Source organism: Crocodylus siamensis, chromosome 6 (genome assembly GCF_052110815.1).
Source record: "Crocodylus siamensis isolate JL-2025a chromosome 6, ASM5211081v1, whole genome shotgun sequence".
NCBI classification, from domain to species: domain Eukaryota; kingdom Metazoa; phylum Chordata; order Crocodylia; family Crocodylidae; genus Crocodylus; species Crocodylus siamensis.
Genome location: NC_143400.1, coordinates 16,057,389 through 16,076,683, shown reverse-complemented (window position 1 = coordinate 16,076,683; position 19,295 = coordinate 16,057,389). Strand labels below are relative to the sequence as shown.

At 58.4% G+C, this 19,295-nt stretch overlaps 1 protein-coding gene across 2 annotated transcripts; it reads left to right on the top strand.

The window, feature by feature from the left end:
* Nucleotides 1-497: 497 nt before the first annotated feature.
* On the top strand, nucleotides 498-19,294 carry TIPE2 (TNF alpha induced protein 8 like 2). Of its 2 annotated transcripts, none has more exons than XM_090056436.1 (2): nucleotides 498-651; nucleotides 16,207-19,294. In XM_090056436.1, exons 1-2 carry the CDS (start codon nucleotides 619-621, stop codon nucleotides 16,789-16,791), a joined length of 618 nt encoding a protein of 205 aa, XP_089912562.1. In that variant the 5' UTR covers nucleotides 498-618; the 3' UTR covers nucleotides 16,792-19,294. The 2 variants fall into 2 exon arrangements, with proteins under 2 accessions (XP_089912562.1, XP_089912563.1); XM_090056437.1 differs by lacking the exon at nucleotides 498-651 and adding an exon at nucleotides 11,949-12,040 and having other exon boundaries at nucleotides 16,207-19,293.
* The last annotated feature ends 1 nt before the right edge of the window (nucleotide 19,295 follows it).

The window sequence follows — 19,295 nt, the reverse complement described above, 5'->3', positions numbered from 1 at the left end:
CCGGCCCAGCAGCTGCACTTCTGCACTGGGATCTCCAGTCAAACCAGTAGCGACCACCTCGCGCTTTCCACAGTGTCCCAGCCAGCCCAGGAGAGCCGGCAGCGGGGCCTGAGCTCTGCCGTCTGGCCAGGAACATTTCTCTGTCTCCAGTCAAACCTCGGCGCTCCGGGGACGCGCCACAGCCGCAGCAAAGACTGTCTGATACATGCAGGTGCCATGACTGCCAGCTCGACGCGCCAGAGCCCAGCAGACAACCAGGCGCATAAATCCAGTGCGTCCCCACAGGGAAGGGGTGGAGAAGGACAGGCCGCGTTTCAGAGGCTGTAAATCTGCCTGGAAAATCCACTTTCCGCCAGCACACAGGGCTGAACTCTGCCTTCCAAGTGGCTACCCTAACCACTACACCCTCGTGTCCAGCCACCCTCATACTCCACCTCCCCCATGCCCTGCCCGTCTCCCCAAAAAAACAGAACTCAGCTCTCTACCCCCTGCACCCCTTCCTTACACAACCCAGGGGTCCGGTTTTGCTGGGACCATGCTCCCATCCCCAATTTCCCCCCAGCTGCTGCAAGGATTTTCTACAAGAAACATTTGATCACAAAGTCATCTGGACCCAAAATGCGGAGGGAAGAACAATCGAATGATTTGAGGGTAGGTATGTGGTAGATTGGGAACTTTGGCCTCTTGCCGGGGGGGTGTGTGTGTGTGTGTGTGTGTGTGTGTGTGTGTGTGTTTACGTGCACGCTTTTGAGCTGAATATGAGAGAAAGAAAGAACAAGTTGGGACCTGAAGGCTGGTTTCGGGGAAACGGGTGTGTCTTGTTTAAAAGGGATGCTAAATATTTCCCACCCACCCACCTTTGATGGGGTGCAAGGGAGAATGGCAAGATAGGAAATGGAGGCTACCCGCGGTGTTGGGGTAGAGCCGTTCTGGGAATATCAGTGGCACTGATTCCCACCCCCTGGGGACCTGGCTTGGCCGGCCCACAAGGAGATGGCTGCTTGAGACCATTTGCAGTGTGATAGTGGGGAAACTGAGGCATGAGCAGGCTCCGTGACTTTCCCAAGCAGTAGGAAGCAGATACCCAAACAGCCCCACTGGTACGCACTCCCACCTGGTATAAGGAGCTGAACCCAGGGGTCCTGCTTCCCAAGGGGCTGCTCCAACCACTACACCCTCTTGTCGTGCCACCACAGGGGACACAGCAGCTTATCCCACCTCTGCTCCCTGCCCCTCTCCCTTAAACAAACCAACATTCAGGGATGCTGCTTCCCAGGCCCCTCCTAGAGGACCCAGGAATGGCCGTGCTCCCCCATGAATAACCTATAGGATGGTTTGTATCGGTGCCACCATCCGGGGGGAGAGGCGGGGGGGCAGGAAGCTGCTCTTGTCCTCTCCCAGCCCAGCCAGGATCTGCCCCTGGTGGGGTATCTATCCCATCTCCCTGTACAGCTGGGAACAGGGAAGGCAGGAGAGGAGGGGGAAGTATAGGGGGGGCTGGGATCTCCCCCCCTGCCCCTCCCCGGCTCCTTCTGCAATGCAATTATAGCGGGGGGGAAAGGGCAGCTTTATTTACTATCACCGATCAATAGCAGCTGCGGTGCTGGGCCTGTGCCCAGGCACGGAGCGCTTGCCAGCCAGGAATCCAAATGTCACTCACAGGCAGACGGCTCCTGCTGCTGCGTGGCGGCTCCTGCCCCACCACCGCTCCCTTGGCCCCCCCGCTGCCCCCCCTCCCGCTTGACTGACAGTTTCAGAAGGCTGTGCTGTCTAATGAGCAGAGCAGCAGCCTGCATGGTTTGCTTTCAGCTTTCCGTGTCCCCTCCCCATCCCGTGCCTCAGTTTCCCCACCCGTCCCCTCCCTGTATGATCATGATCGGCTGCATCTGCTCAGTAGATCCCTTCAGGGCCCCTGGCAGACATCTTAAACCATCACCTAGCCACACATTCAGGCAATTAATGGCGTCACAAAACATGAAACCGGCCACAACGCTGCTCCACAAAATATGTGTGGTAACTGTGGCTGGTTTCCATCGGGCCTTAAACTGAATGCCTGATGCCAGCTGCACAGCAGGACTTGGTTGACAGCTCCCCCAGCCTCAGGACAGCACCAGTTTCCAGCCAGCTCCAGGACCCACAATCAGCTGATTGCTGGACTCAGCCCTGGGACCTCCCTGGAGGTGGTTTGAGACTCCTGGTCACGATTCCAGGCTCCCCTTACACTAGCAAGTAGTAACGGTGCAACTGGGATCTGATCCCCGATCCCAAAATTGCATGTCCTGTCCTGCATGTGTGACATGGCAAGAGAGGTGGTTGTTGGGATCAGGAAGCAGAACCCTTTACACCATAAAATGAACGTGTGTCTAACTGTGACTTGCAGGGGTTGCTCTGGGCTACAACTGCAGTGTGTCAGAGGTACAGCTACTCCCCCCCACTACAAGGTTCCTTCCCCCCCTGCAAAGATTTAAAATGTGGGGGGAAAGGAGGCTGAATGCAATGGGGAAACTGAGGCAGAAAGCAAGGGGATGCCTAGCTTCAGGTCTCCCAAAAAAGCCAGCAAGAGACCCCAGGCTTCCCATATCCCTCTCACCCAGCCTGGTGTTTACTTCAACCATTACGTATGTCCCCCCAGCCTGGCCCTGGCTCCCCGCATGGAAAATTTGAACCGCAGCCACGATACGTGGCAAGAGTTAGAAACAGGACCCCGTGATGTGTAGCACAGACCCTGCTGCTTATAAAACCTCACCCCCTAGGCTGGGTTCATTCTTAAGGCATAGCTGTCCTTAGGCTGGGACTAGACTTCAGGGTAGAATAGCCACAGCAACAACCAGGGCGCTTGTACCTGTTATGTGTTGCTTAGATACATGTCACAAAATGGCCAAATGTCACAAGTGGCCAAATTGCAGGGGCATAAATTATGCCAGAATAAGCCTTACATGTCTGCTTCTCTCCCAGGGCAGCCACTTGTGCAATGAAAACATGCTATTACCATATTTTCTTGAATACAGCACAACCTGGAATAAAACCTGCACCTTGTTTTTAAGATAGAAGGAAAAAAAACCTTTCCCTGTAGCCAGTAGCTGCATCAAGGAGCCACTGAAACTGCCCTTACCCTATTTCTCACATATAATGCAAACTACCATTTCCAGCAGCTGTTTTTTTGGGGAGGGGAAGTGCATGTTGTGCCAGAGATGCTGTTGCAGTGCCTAGCTCTTCCACCAGCAAGGCACCGCAACAGCATCCCTTGCAGCAGCTATCCCAGGATACCTGGTCATCAGCCTGCTCCAGATGCCAGTATGATTTCCGTGAGAGTATAGAAAGGATAGGAATGACATAGGAGCTAAGGTGCAGTGTCTCCAGGTCCCATTGTGCAGGACACTGCACAAACACAGAACCAGTCCATTTACCAAGAGCAAACATTTATCCAGGGAGATTTAAACAGGTTGTCTTGCTTTGGGGGCCAGTGGGAGAGGCTGCATCAGGTGGAAAGGATCTACACTAGATGCTAACATAGCAGTCTGGGGGTTAGGACACACAGCACCAGCTGGCTCCAGCCGGAAGGCAGTAGGGCAGGTGCCCCAGGCAAGGAAGATCTCTGCCAGTGGGGAGATGGCTGGCAGCATCCACCAGGCCAACCCTGGTCCTTTTTTCTGTGCTGTGCCTCACCTTAATACCTGCTATGGGGGAATAGTAGCAGTATTTCAGCATCTTGCATGGCTTCCAGCAAGCCCTCTTAGGAAGGGGATAGTCTCTGCAGGCCACACTGGCTTGTCCAGCACTTCTCAGGGCTTGCCCAGGCCCAAGCTGGCACAAACTGCTCAGTTGTAAATAGCAGTTCGACATCAGAGCTATCACTAGCAGGGTGACGGGGCATGCGGGCTAGCAGTTACAGCAGCAGGAGCTGGGAGTCCAGGCTCCTGGGTTCCCCCAGTGCTGCCTGCCAGGCTCTGTCTGTGCGTGATGTGTGACCCACATCCTGGCATGTTCACTAGAGACACATTCAACAGCACCACATTGAAACAGCACATTTTTTTATATTCAAATATATTTCTATATATAGAGAGAGTTATATATATGCATCCTTTACCATAAACTTTCCAACACACATCTTATACTCCTCTACACCCCTGTGCACCCACTCTCACCTGCCCGCAGTCCTTTAGTCCAAACCCTGATTTGGGGTTTACATCCTCAGTTCATTCACTGTCCTTGTTGCTGTCACTTCCGCTGCTGCTGGACAGCACATACCTCAGGACCTAGGACGCCTGGGTTCACCCTGTCTTGCAAGTGAAGCCACTGACAGAATAATTAAGGGGGCTTCTGACCAGCAGCCCCTTGCAACAAGACATGGCATTGACTCCCTGCTGGGTGCTGCAGAGCCAAGAGTGAACTTTCCCTCTTTGGACAAGCTCCTGCCCGCACCCACCCATGCCGAGCCCATGGCATGGTCCATGAGCAGACCCGGCCCTGTGCCCGGGTTCTGCAGAGCGCTCAAATCCTGAGGGATACTTAGGGATATTCCTATGCCCTGTCTGCCTCCTAGCCAAGCTCTGTGTGAATCCGGCAGGCTGAGGCATGAAGACCTCAGGACCTTCTAACCTTGTCCCCTCGTCCACACAGTGCTTTGGGTGGGCTAATTAGCCTGCCTAGGCGCTAACAAGGACTGCATGGACAAAAAGTTCTGGGCATGCAGACATGACCCCAAGTCTTTCCATGGGCCTCAGCTTGGCCTTGCCTGGGCAATGGGAATAACAGACAGAAGCCATATAGCCCCACCTACCCGGCCCTCATTAGTGCACGGGCAGGCTAATTGGCACTGTCAGGCTAACTGCCCTACCCCATGTGCTGTATAGACCCATTGACACAGGCAAGACACTCCGGGGGGGCACGGGGAGTCTCCTTTCAACTCCCCAAAACATGGGTCCTTAAGAGAACTTTCTTCCCCTGACACTGGGGTAAATCAGGAACAAGCCAGGCAGGAAGGGGGTACACTGGTGTCACCCCACAGCTCTGCAGCCTCCCCACCCCTGGGGTAGCAGAGCACCTATGTACAAAAGCCCCTGGAGCTGCACTGGCTCATAAGGAGACACTTCATCAATCCCTCGCCTGGGCCTGGATTTCATTTTCCATGCCAGGCCCCTCAGGAGAGTGGGCGGCGGGGGGGGGCAGTTTCACTTATTAAAATGCAAATCAACTGAAATTAAACGGGAAGCGTTGTGCTGCCCCTCCCCCCATCAGGAAGAGCTCCAGAGCCAGGCTCCGTGCCCACCCAGATGGCATGGAGGGGGTGAGGGGGGGCTCCAGGCCAGGGCACGCCAGCCATCTGCCCCATTCCCTCATGCCAACACAGCTGGTGAGAAGGCAGGTGGTGTCTGCTGCCTGAGCCACCCTGGGGAGAGCTGGGAGACAGCTCCCCAGTGCAAACAGGGCTGGAACTGAGATCTGGTGCTAGGCGCTGTACAGACCCAGAGCAACAGGTCAGGGCAGGGGTGGGAAAACTGAGGCCTGGAGAGGTGAAGAGCCTTACACAAGGTCCCCCTTCCCAGGGCAGGAGCAGCATGGAGAAGTGAACCCCTCCTGGGGGCTTCCTCAGGATGGACCCCTGCATAACCCAGCCCCTGGGCCAGGATGCCAGGAAGGGCTAAAGCAGCAGGGGCCCAGGCTGGATGGGGGAACAAAGACAGCAGGATGCAGCCAGGAAGCAGGACCAGGGCCTGGGAAGCCAGGAATGAAAGGCAGGAACTGGGTACGAAGGAATCAACAGCAAAGCCGCGGCAGCTGCTCCATGGAGCGGCCTCTAGGGCACTGCCACAGCTGTTGCTCATGAGCCAGCAGCCAGGCTGGGCAGGCACCTTGGCCAGCTGGGGGCAATTAGCTGCCTGCTGACCCAGCTCCCCGCAGCCGGGGCTGTGGCAATATCAGGAGCAGAGGCTTTGCAAGGACCTTTTGGGCACGAGAAAGGTCAGGGCTGTGTTATGCTCCAGAGGTGGCTGCATTTCAGGGCTGAATGATGCTTGGACTATGTTGTTGTGAGCCTTGTCACACCCCAGAAGTGGCTGCGTTTCAGCTATGCCTGGCTTGCTTTACTGTGCACCTTGTCCCCTCCCCCCCCCTCCCACCGTGAGCAGGTGACCATGCCTTCCCTGCAGCTCCAGGGGCTGTTTGATGCGAAGAAACTCTCAGGGAGGTTGCCAGCTTCGCCACCGGCTCTCCCCCGCTGCCATCTGGGCATCCAGACGGTGCGTGGCGAGCACGGAGGCAGGTAGCAAGCAGGCTGCCACACGCCATGTCTGCGCTGCTCATTTCCTTCCCTTCCTGGCGCTGGAGCAGGACCTGGAGCCAGGCAACAGCTCCTGCGCCAGCCCCGGTCGGGGCCCAGGGGCCGGGTTCTGTTTTGCTGGACAGAAACCTCTGGATTTCTTCACCTTCCAGAAGCTTTTTTCCTTCTGCAATTCCAGGCAGGGGGAGGGGAGAGGAAAGGAGGGGAAAAGCTCCTAGGCAAAGCCAACTGTGCCCTCCGCCAGCTCTGAGCTAGCAACAGATAGTATTACCCCCCATTTTACAGGCAGGGAAACTGAGGCATGGGGGTGGGGGAGGGAGTTGCCTGAGGTGACTTGGCTTGGCAGGGACAGAGCCCAAGTCTGGCACACTGGTTGTGACAACTCACTGCCATTGAAGCTCCCATCTGGGCTCAAGGGATTTAGGAGCCCGGCTGCTTTCCATCTCAGCCTGAGCGGCTCTATCCAGGCAGGATGCTGGGGAGTGAGGTCTAATGGGTGGGTGGGTAGGTGGAGAGCAGGAGGACTCCTGGGTTCCCTCCCCAGCTCCAGGAGAGGACTGGGGTGCAGCAGGCCTGGTACACGGGGTGAAGGGAGATAGGGAGCCAGGACACCTGGATTCCAGCCAGGGCTCCCAGGCTGATCCAAACCGTCTGAGGTCTGTTTCCCCACCTAGAAAATGGGGCCATGGCTGACAGCAGGAAGGGGGCTAAAGTTACTGCCACTTGCAGAGCCTGGGAGGGGGTTCCTGCATCCAGAGTCAGAGCCCAGAGGTGACCCCATCCAGCGAGGACAAGGGAGAGCCTGGCCCCACTGACTGTCAGGCCCCAGGGCAGGCTTGGCCCTCTCACAGCCAGGGTTCCCCCCACCCTCCTGACCCCTTCCCTCCCCAGCCCCTTCCACGCCTGATTGGCTTCGGCCTCCTCCCAGCCACGCGGAGGGAGTAGGGCTGGCAGGTGGGATCCCTTCCCCATCCATTAGCCCAGAAATACCAGAAAAACAGGCTAAAAATAGAGACCTGCATTCTTCCCCCCCTTCCCCTTAATCGTTTTCCCATCTGGGCCCATTTTAGACCGTCTTCGCACGCTCCGCTGTGGGAGGCGGCCGGGGGCTGGCGCTGTGCAGCAGAGCTGGGGGGTGGGTGCAGCTGCACAGGTGGCCATGGGCCGTGGCGGGGGCAGCTGTTGGCCGTGGGCTCTGGCTGGGCAGACCCGCCACGTGCCAGGAGTAGCACCCAGGAGCTCAGCCGGGCTGCTGCTGAGACTGTGCAGTGAGTGGAGAAACTGAGGCATGAGGAGTGGAGGGTGCCACTGCTGTGACCCCAGCCCGCTGGGCTGCTCACAGCTCCTGTGTTGCCACACGGTGCCCTGGAGCACGCTGGAAGTGCTGTCTGCCTGGCTCGTGGTCCCTCTCTGGGAGTAGGCTAAGAACCAGCAAACTTGTGTCCCCCCAGCAGCTTCCAGCCCAGATCCCCTCAAAGCCCCCCCCACAGCCCCTGGCCTTGAAGCCAGGATGCGCAGGAAGGGGCAGTGTGATCCAGTGGCTAGGGCAGCAGGCTGGCCCTGGGGAGGCTGGGCCTGAGCCTCAGGGTCTCTCCATGCCTCAGTTTCCCCTCCCATGTGTTGCAGCAGCTCTAGGCAGGCCCCCTCACACCCTGCCGGCAGCCTAGAAGTAGCAGGTGGCCCCTGTGCCTGGCTCAGACCAGGTGGGGTGGCACGGACCTGATTCTGCCCACATGTCATCTCCCTGGGCTCCGGAGCGGGGCAGGGAGCTGCAAGGGGGAGACAGGGTCTGCATTAACAGCCCCTGGATGATTCCCAGGGCAGAGCACAGGCCCCAGCCCAGCTCCACCCCAGGCATGGGCACAGCTGCCTATGGCTCCAGTCCCAGAGAGCAGTGCCAGGCCGGTCCTGCCCCCGGGACCACCGTAGGCCAAGGCCAGGCCTTGGCACAGGAGGTGTCAACAGGAAGCAGGAGCCCCAGGCCGGAGCCTTGGCCCCCTGCCCTCCCCGGTCCGGCTGTATCCTCCCTGAAGCACCTGGCACAGAGATGGGCTCCAGCTCCCCCAGCTGCACCTGGGCTGGCATGGGAAGGGGGCTCCGCTCCTTTCAGACCCCACTGGACACCTGGGTTCCCTTCCCAGTTCTGGGGAAGGGAACGGCTGCAGCTAGGATTGGCAGACCGCTCACAGCCCCATGATGCCAGGCATGCAGGGAGCATGCTTGTGCAAGGGGACACAGGGTCTGTCAGATTCAATCAGACATAAAGAGCACCTCTGGGGTGCTTGCACACGTGTGTACACACATGCACACCCCTGTATATGCCTGTGCACACACATGCACATGCAACTGGCTACACAGGTTGGCACACCCAGGCCTATGCCAGTGCATGCACTTGCCTATTCATGCCTGCAGCCATGTATGCAAATATATGCAAATATGCAAGATATGTAAATGCAAGCAAATGCCCTCCCATTCACAAGCAGGTTCAGGTAGATGCTGCTTAGCACACACAGGCACATATATGTGCACACAGACAAACCTGCATAGCATTAAATGCCCGCAGATGGGTATATGGGCATGGAGAGGCCCCGCCCTAGACAGCCCCCTCCCCCCCTTTGCACTGCTGCCAGTCTGGCCTTGCCTCAGTTTCCCTGTGTGTACACATGCATGCACACACATGAACTCAGACACATCTGCCTGCACACACATCCACATGCATGCAGAAGCCAGCAAACCCCCTGGGCACTGTGACCCTTCTGCCACTTCTGCTACCCTAGGCCAGAAGCTGCCTTGGCCCCCAGTCCCTTGTGCAAGGCCGCATGGGAGCTGGTTGGCACAGTGCCCACACGCCCATCTGGCATCTGGCTGGTACAGCCCACCCCCCACCCAACTATCACCCCTGCTCCCAGGGGACGCCCGGAAGCACTGACAGTGCTGCAGTCTGAAGTGGGGCCTGGGTGCCGGGACACCGGGGTTCTCTCCCTGGCTTTGTAGGATGACTCCTTTCTCTGTGCCTCAGTTTCCCCAGGCCATGTTCTACCTAGGGACCATCACTCTCTGCATACAGCCCCTGACCCATAGGTGCATGCTGAGTCTACCTCAATACATCACAGGGTGCAGGACCTGCCCCCAAAGGTAGCAGCTACACCAATAGCTCATTAATTAACGAAGAAAAATGGGTGGTGGTGGCACAGCCCAGCAGGACCTGGTCTCTGCTTCCCACTGACCGCTGGCCCCCTGTTCCCTGCCTCAATTTCCTTCCTACCCTCCAGACAGCTGTTCCCAGCTCTTGCGGGGTGGGAGGGGGGAGGTTGTATCACGCACACATCCCACGCACACACACTGATGCAGGCCCACACATGTCCACACACACATCTGCACAGCCTGCCTGTGCAGATATGCATACACAGACACCCCACACAAACCCCTGCCCACAAACACAGACACGCATACAAGTGCACACACAGACACCTCCCCACATGCACATGCATGCACACACATACCCCCCGCACACTGAGACACACAAACCCATGCAGACACCCCACCAGATGCCCCCTCCAAAGGAATACAGTCACACATGTGCCTGCACGCACACAGACACATGCAGACATTCCCCACACGTGTGCAAACACCCTCTCCCCATATACATGTGCATGCCCTGACACACATACAAGTGTACACATATGTGCACACACTCATCTTCACAGGCGCTTCTGCACTCTTGCATACACATACATCTGTATGCACAGCCCTCAACTTTCACACATGCACATATACACACACAGTCCCCCTACACATGTGCACACATTCATCCTTAAATACACCTGTGCACTTGAATACATGCACTCTCCCCCGACACATATGTGTGCATGCACACTCCCCTGCATGCACATGTGCATACACATACACACTCCCCACATGCACGTTGGCATACACACACTTCCCCCACATGCACATCTGTACGTACACACTCCCCCACATGTATGTGTGCACACACACCCCACACACATGCACACTCCCCCACTCGCACATGAACACACACACTCCCCCACATATACACACTTCCCAACACGCACGTGTGCACATACACACACACATTCTCAAATGCGCACATGTGTACACACACATACACGCTACTGTGCCTTTGCTCTCTAGCCTCCAGCATGAATGCTGCCAACGCAGCCCATGGTAAGGCTGGCAGGGCAAGGGTTAACTCACCGTTTTTGGGGGAGTGGGTGCCTAAAGTCACCCAGATCTGGGGAGGCACTGCCCTGCCCACCCTGCCAGCTGGGCAGCCTGGGTAGAGGCCGGGCGCCCTCTAGTGGCTCCTTCACCCTGAAGCCCCGGATGGCTTGAGCACAGGGTCTACTGGTTAGAGCAGGGCCAGTAAAAGGTGGGGGGCAGGACTCCTGGTTGCCCCCTCCAGCTCTGGAAGGGGGACAGAGTCGATCGAGTGCTTCAGGGCCTGTCTCCAGCAGCTTGACAGCCCCCCTGCCCCGCCGTGCCTCAGTTTCCCACTAGTCCACTAGGGACCCCAACCCCCAAACTGGATGCCCCCTCTGCCATCCCCAGGACTCCCATCACAGCAGCTGAGGGGGTGCAACGGTTAGAGCTGGGGAGCCAGGATGCCTGGGTTCTGTCCCCCACCGGAGCAGTGGGGTGCAGTGGTTGGAGCAGGGGGGCCAGGACATCTGGGGTCCATCCCCACCCCCCAGGGTGGCCTAGTGCCCAGAGCAATCCCATGTGGGGGAAGGGGACAGCGGAGAAGCCGTCTGCCCCCCCCCATGGGAAAGGAGAAGTCGGGGCTTGCGACACTTCCACAGCTGTTGGGCAACATGGGGAGGGGGGCAGGGCCATGGGCCCCCCTCCTCACTTGCCCCCACTTGGCCCCTCCCTGCAGGGACCCAGCCCCTGCCACCGCCTCCCCTGAGACCTCAGTCACCTCCCCTGTACCTCAGCTTCCCCCATCAGAGCCCCTCAGGGGCCCCCAGCCCCTTCCCCTCTCCTGACCTCCCCCAGGGCAGAGCTATACCTGGGTTCCTCGTCCCCTGCAGTGGGCCAGGTCTGGGTGACAGGAAACTGTAGGGGAAGCAGGGAGTTTCTGTTCCCCCTTGGCCAGTGCCTCAGGGTGGGGGCAGAGCAGGATGGGTGTGGGGCAGATCAGCCAGGAAAGGGTTAAACCCCCCCCCCCCCCCCCCCCCGGCACCCTGCCCTACCCAGGGCTTCAGCCCCAGGTGCCCACGCGTCCTGTGAGGGTCCCACGGTCTATCCCCCCCGCATGGGGCCCTGGTGCCCTGGGGTCTCTGCCAGCACCTGGGGCCAGTGGGCAGGTGTCACCCGTGCTCAGCACTGGCTCGGCCTAGCAGTGTGGGGAAACCAAGGCACGGAGCACAGGGGCCAGCACTGGGGGTGCTAAGGGGGTAGGTGGGGGACCCGGGCTCCTGGGGTCTTTCCCCAGCTCCAGGGAGGCCTCACTGTTGAGGACAAGGGACTGGCCTCCAGGACTCCTGGGTCCTTTCCATGGCTCTCTCCCAGCCCCTTCATTGTGCCTCAGTTTCCCCTAGGCAGAGCAGGGATTTTGGAGCCTCATCCAGGCTGACAGATGCACAGACAGAGCCACCCCCTCCGCCGTGGGGAGGGTGGGGAAGTCCCTGGCGGTTGTCACAGCCGTGCACTAGCTTCTCTACCCAGTGCCTCCGTTGTGGCCCGGGCGAGGCCCTCGTGCAAGAGCCGTGCGACCCAGGACACTTCAGGGCAGTGGTGAGTAGCAGGGCCAGGGACGGCGGGGGTCTGGATCCGATTCCCCCTGTGACAGGTAGGCGTGAGGCAGGTCACAAGCGTGCCAGGGCCTCACACAAACTCATGTGAGGAAGGCCAGGGCCTGCTCTTCCTCCCTTCACATTTGCCCCAGTTCTGAGGACAGCCAAGCCACAGCGGGGTACGTGTGGGGTGCCCGGACACCTGGGTTTCCCTGGCACCTCTGGGAGGGGATGCATGGTTATGGAGATGGACCTGAGACCCAGGACTCCTGGGTCCCTCCCAGCTAGGAGAGGGTCAGGCCTTTGCAAGCCAGGGAGCGTGTGGGGCAGGAGGGGCTGGGGTCTGTGCTGGGAAGGGGCGGTGCTGTGTGCCATGGGGGGCAGGTGCAGGTAGGGGGAGGGGACCCCTCTCATCAGACACCCGGATCTCTGCATGTGACAGGGCCTGTGGCCAAAGCCACTTCCTTCCCCTCGTTACAGGAGGAGGAGGGAGGAGCAGAGGCAGAAGCTGATGGGAACATGCATGTGTTCATCTGCATCGGGCATGTGCATGTGTTCTGTGTGTGTGTGTATGTGTTCTACATGCATGTCTGTGTGTGACTGCATGTGTTCAGATGCATCTACATGTGTGCACGTGTCTGTGTCCATGTCTATGTTTGTATGTATCTACATGCATGTGTGTGGGCACTTGCAGCTGTCTGAACATGCATGTGCCTGTGCTCATATGTGTCTACTGAGGTGTGCACATGCATGTGCAAATGCGTGCACATGCATCTGTCTGCATTTCTGTGTATGTGCACACATTCACATGCATCTACATGTGTGCATCTGTGTACACATCTGCGTACCTGTGTGTGAGTGCATGTGTTCATATGCATCTACATGTGTGTGCATGCATGTATTACAGTGTGTGCACATCTGCATGCATATGCATCTACCTGCATGTGCACGTGCATGTGTGAATGGGTGTGCATGCATCTGTACGTGTCTGTGTGTATGTATGTGCATATGTGCATGTATACACACAGATGCGGGCACACGTGAGCACATCTGTGCATGCACTCCCCCTTGTGCCTGGGGACACTGAGGCACAGAGCAGGCATCGAAGTGCTCCAGGCCAGGCAAGAGGAGAGAACCCAGGAGTCCTGGTTCCCAGCCCACTGCTCTCACCAGTAGATGCCCCCCCACACACACACCAGAGAGGGAACCCCAGCGTCCAGGCGTCCTGCTCCTCCTCCAGCTGCTGAACACGCTCTGTCCGGGTGTGGGCAGCAGGGCTCAAGAGGAAAGTCCCCCCAGAGACCCCATGGGTGTCTCACTTCCTCCTGGGCCCACCTGGGCCATCACTGTGCAGCTTTGCCCACATGCACACGCACGCACACAGCTGTCCCTTGCTGGGAAAGAACCCAGGAGTCCTGCTGTCCAGGCCCAGCTTCAAGCACTAGGTGCAATATCCACCCCTAGGTACCCAGAGCCCCAAGATCAGTGGTTCCCAAACTGTGGTACAGGAACCACCAGCGGTACACGAACAACCTGTCAGTGGTACACATTAACAGATTTATTATAATTACTTTAAATGACAAAAATTTGCGGGTGGTACATAAGGATGTATCGTTTTAAATTGGCAGCATGGGGTTGGGAACCGCTGCCCTAGATCATTGCTCAAACACCCATCATTGACGGGCAAGGCACTTCACTGGCAGCAGCAGTAGGCTGTTACCTGCGGTGGGTGGGGTTGGAGGTAGAGGGCTGGCTCAGAGAAACCCCCCCAACTCCATTGGGTTGTTCACTCTGAACCCTGATGGGGCACGTGACCGCAGCCAACCATTGCCCCACTGGCTGCTTTTCCCTGCTAACAGGAGGATTGTGGAGGGATCTTAAAGTTATTGGGGGTGGGGGATGGGGGGCAGGGGGGGACATGTCCAGTGATCCCCATGATGGCATCAGTCGGTTCACCCTGGGCCCTAACGATGACAGTTGCCTTGAGGGTCGTTGGATGGTCGGGGGAGTGCAGTGTGGTGTCAGAGCCAGGTCCTGGCCCCATCTCAGCCGTGTCTCAACACTTCACTCTCACTGGCTCAGCCCTAGGAACACCCAGGAGCATGTGGGCTGAGGTAGTGGGTCCCTGAACACCCCCCCACACCCCCCACACTGGGGCCACCAGAGGCCAGGCCCTCTCCTGGCTCCATCTGCCCAGGGCTCTAGCCAGGGGGTGCGGGTAAGAGACCTCAGAGACACCGAGACCCAGCAGCAGGAACGGACAGACAGCAACCACGCGGAGAGGAAAAACAGGAAGTCGAGCACTCTGTGTATGTGCACACATGCTGTGTGTGCGTGCGCATGTGCTCTGTGTGTGTATGTGTGCGCACACATGCATGCTGCGTGTGCATGTATGTGCATGTGTGCCTGCTGTGTGCTTGCTGTGAGTTCATATGTGTATGTGCTTGTCCATGCACACAGTGCATGTGCATGTGTTCATGTTTCCACACCCGCTGTGTCTGCATGCATGTGTTCATGTGCATTCAAGTGTGCGTGTTCATGTGTGCCAGCTGTGTGCAATCTGTGTGCATGTGTACTGTACATGTAACTTCATATGTGCATGTATGTGCATATGCACGTGTCTGCATGTGCATGCGGTGTTTCATAGTTTCGTAGTTTCTAGGGTCAGAAGGGACCTGAGTAGATCATCTAGTCCGACCCACAGCATGTGTGCACACACCTAGAGCGCTCAACTTTCTGTTTTTCCCCTCTGCGTGGTCGCTATCTGTCCCTTCCTGCTACTGGGTCTTGGTGTCTCTGAGGTCTCTTACCCGTACCCCCTGGCTAGAGCTCTGGGCAGATGGAGCCATGTTGTATACATATTCTTTCGTGTGTGCATGTGCACACACATGCATGCTCTGTGCACGCACATGGGTTTATATGTGTGCCCATGTGTATATGTGCATGCCTGGGTGCATGTGTGAGTATGCACAGGTGCATGTGTGCACGTGTGTGGTGTGTGTGTGCAGGAGAGAACTGCCTGAGGAAAGGGCATGTGCAGCTGGGCTGGGCCCTGGGTGGGTGAGGGAGCTGGGATCTCCACTTGCTGTGCCAGGACAGGGGCAGCACAGCTGGGCCCGGCGCCTCCATACCAGAGCAGGGCCCTGTAGAGGGAAAGGATCTGGGAATGAACTGGGGGCCTTGAGGGGGGGCCTTGACCTTTAAACCCTGGGGTCAGGGCAGGGCCTTTCTCAGGGGTTGTCCAGCACCTGGCACTGGGGCAAGGGAGACAGGCAGCATGGTGGAAAACCAAGGGGGGAAACACCCAGTCCCAGCACCCCCCTCCAAAGGAGTCAAACAGGGGCACACTGCCAGACGTCCAGGGCCCGCTGGGGGGTGGGCCAGGGCCTCACTGGGCCTGGGTTTGTGCAATACGGGGCTGCAGTGAGAGCCACTTCCTGGTAGCTCTGTGCTGTGGTGGGCAGGGGCAGGAGGGGGCTAGGCAAGGCTGAGGATGGTTCCCAGTCTGGACCAAGGTCCAGCTGGTATGTGGCACTGGACTCCCCGGCTAGGCCCCCAGTCCCAGCACAGCACATGCCCCTTCCCCATTCAGATGTGCAACTCCAAGCACGGGCGGGATCCTGGCAGACGGGAGGGGCATCCGCAGTCGGAGCTACATGTCTGGGCTGTGGCAGGAGAGGGCACAGAGCAGCTGTATAAACAGGCTGAGGGAGAATGAGTGTGCAGAGCACACCCCCCTGGTGCAGTACAGTGACCTCTGACACAGAAGTGTGCAAAACGGGTGTGCAAAGGGGCAGGGCAGTCTGTGCTTGGAGCTCCAATGGCCAGGGTGGAGAGGCATGTCCTGCCTCCCGGCAAGGGCTTTCGACGGGCGACACACAAAATCCTGGCATTGTGGGGCAAGGAGCTTCACTGGCAGCCGCAGTAGGCTGTTACCTGCAGTGGGTCAGAGGATTCAGCCACCTTATTCCATTAGGCTGCTGACTCTGAACCCTAGTGATGATGCATGTGGCCATTGCCAACCATTGCCCTGCCACCCACTTTTCCCCAATGCCTTGAGGATGTGGGAGGATATTGAGCCCCAGCAAGTCCCACAACGGCACTGGGCTGTTTACTCTGGGCTCTAGCGATGGCAGCCCAGTCACTACTTCCACCCTGCCTCTGCAGCTCCTGCCCAGACCACCAGGTGCGGCAGCGATGGAGTTTAGCGCCCGGAACCTGGTGCTGCAGGCAGAGAAGAAAATGCTGAGCCGCATGGCCGGCAAGGCGACGGCGACGCTGCTCCTGGACGAGGTGAGCGGGGAGGTGCTGGACGAGCTGTACCGCGTCTCCAAGCAGCACACACGGGACCGAGCCGTGGCCCAGCGCGTCATCAAGGACCTGGTGAAAGTGGCAGTGAAGGTGGCCGTGCTCTTCCGCAACGGCTGCTTCAGCCCCACCGAGCTGGACCTGGCTGAGGATTTCCGGCGCAAGCTGCGGCAGGGCGCCCTGACAGCCGTCAGCTTCCAGGAGGTGGAGTTCACCTTTGAGGCAGGCGTGCTGGCTGGGCTGCTGGCTGAGAGCCGAGACCTGCTGCTGCGCCTGGTGGACAAGCACCTCACGCCCAAGTCCCACGGCCGCATCCGCCACGTCTTTGACCACTTTGGCGATGCCGCACTGCTCAGCCAGCTCTACAGCCCCGGGCCCTACCGCCCCCACCTCGACCGCCTCTGCCACGGCCTCAACCAGATGCTGGAGGACGGACGGCTCTGAGCCCCCCGGGCCAGTCAGAGCCCAGGGGAGTTGTGCGCTTGGGGGTGGGGGCTTTGGAGAGGAGTCCGCAGAGCAGCCTGGTCCAACCCTGGGGGGCCTCCTGCAGCGCATTCTGGGACAGCTTCTTCCACAGGAAGCCCAGGACCTTGTCCAACACCCTGCAGTGCATTCTGGGATGGCTTCCTCCATAAAGACCCCTAGGAATTCATCCAGACCCTGCAGTGCATTATGGGACAGCCTCCGCCATAATAAGGACCCCCAGGGCCTGGTCCAGCCCCCTGCAGTGCATCTGGGGACATCTTCCCCCATAAAGCCCCGCAGAGCCTGGTTTACGTAGCCTCTGCAGTGCATTATGGGATGGGGTCCTCCATAAAGACCTCCTGGAGCCCCGACTGTTTCAGGGACAGAGGCCAAGGGGACACAGACAGGCCCTCCTGCTGGCATCCAGTGCTCAGAAGCTGCCTGAGGCACTGCCACTGCGCAGCTCGGAGCTAGCCCACCCACTACCCCTGTGCCCAGCCCCAAGGGACCTGAGGCCACCTCCTTCCTGCCAGTAGCCTGGGGGCGGGGGCAGGGATGGGCGCCCTACTGGAAATAAAGTGGCCAGGAAGGCTTGACAGACTGGCGGCACTGTTCTTTCCAGGGGTAGGGTACTGGTACCAGCAGCACGGGGAGGTGCAATTGGCATCAACTGCACCAAGAGGGTTGCCACATGGTCAGGGTAGCAAGGGGAGGAACAGGAGCCCAACTGTGGCCCCGCCCTTGCAGCCTGATTGGCCAGCCCCATTCCCCAGGGCTCACCCACCCCTCTGGGCTTTGCCTACTGCACAGGCACAAAGCAGGCCTCTCGCTGGCCCAAACATCCCCAGCTGGGAGCTGAGGGCTGATACAACCAGGCTTCCGCAGGGGGAGGCCGTGGGTTTGAATCCCGTCAATGACCCATCTGCTGGGCTGTGAGATCCAGAGGAAGGACAGGCAGCAGCACTAATAACAGATCAGCAAAGCAGGGCCATGAGGGCCAGGAGGTGTCCAGAGTGCTGCAGGCCATTGCCTCAGGACCAAAGGCTTCCCCAAACAGGAGTCAGGGGTCATGCAGCCTGAGCAGCAAGGGGCAGAGACTGAGGTGGATCCAGGTCCACCCCAGTGCTGGGGTGAATGAGAGCAGGACACAGACCCACCCCCATGTGCTCACATGGCAAAGACAAGAGAGGATCACTCTCCAGCCACAGAGCCAGGGCCTGGGGAAGCAAAACGATTCCTCTCAGGGGCCAATGATGGCTCTGTGGAGTCCCAGCTTTGTGCTTCATTCACTGCCAAAGCCTCTCTCTACCTTATACACTTCCCCCTGTCCCCCAAGCAAAGCTGGAGCCTCTGGAGGGGAGACTGCCCTGCCCAGTGCCCGCCAGCAGCAGGAAGTTCCTGGCACACAGGAGAGGTCCTGTTGAGGCCCTTACAGCTCCAAGAGGGACACAGAGACAAAGCAGGGCAACTGTCTCCCCTTCCCCAGTGCCAAGCATTGGACAGCCCCCGAGACAGGCCCTTGCCCCAGCTGCAGGGTTCAAGGGTCATGGCCCGCCCCCAGTTCTTTCCCAGTTCTGTCCCTCCACACAGGGCCCTGCACTGGCACAGAGGTGCCAGGCCCAGTGGTGCCACCCCGTCCAGGCACAGCAAGCAGAAATCTCAGCCCCCTCACCTGCCTAGGGCCCAGCCCAGCTGCATATGGCCCTTCCCCAGGCAGTTCCCTCCTACACACACACACCATACGCAGGGCAGGGCAGAGGCAGCGGCTGTGCTCATAGGCCCAGATGCCATCAGGATGTGTGCAGGGGGTGGGGGGGTCAGCTCCAGGCCCCCTCGCTGGGGCATGAACATGCACGCACTGCCCCCTGCTGGCCAGACTGGGTGCATCCCCTACCCTCCCACTTGTGTATGCCAGAGGGCTCAGAGACAGTGATTTATAAGGAGCCTGATTTTCTCTGATAAAAAAATCCCCATTTTTCAGATATAAAAAAGTAATCCAAAATCCAAACTTTTTCCATGATTAAAATGAAACACCACATATATCTCTATCTATATCTATATGTTAATGGAGTTTCATTTTAATCACGGAAAAACGTGGACTTGGGGTTACTATTTTTAACTGAAAATTGGGGATTTTTTTTATCACAGAAAACCAGGGTCCCTGGTGATCAGGAGTCCCTCAGCCTATAACCCCCCCAGCCTCGTGGATGCCCATCCAAGCTGAGTAGCAGCCCCTCCTGGCTCAGCTTCTGAGCACATAGGGATGCACCCCCGGGCCTTGCTGAGCTATGCCCCTCACTGGCGCTCTCTGAGCCCATCTGTACTAACCCAGAGCTGCATGGAATCAGCCGGCTGGATCCTGCCCAAGACACAGTGCCTGCGATTGGGCATGGTTCAGGACTCTACCAGCCCAGGCAGAGCCCAGAGGGTCCCCAGGGCACTACCAGGAGGTCGCTATGAAAATAAAAGGGGAGCAAACCCCA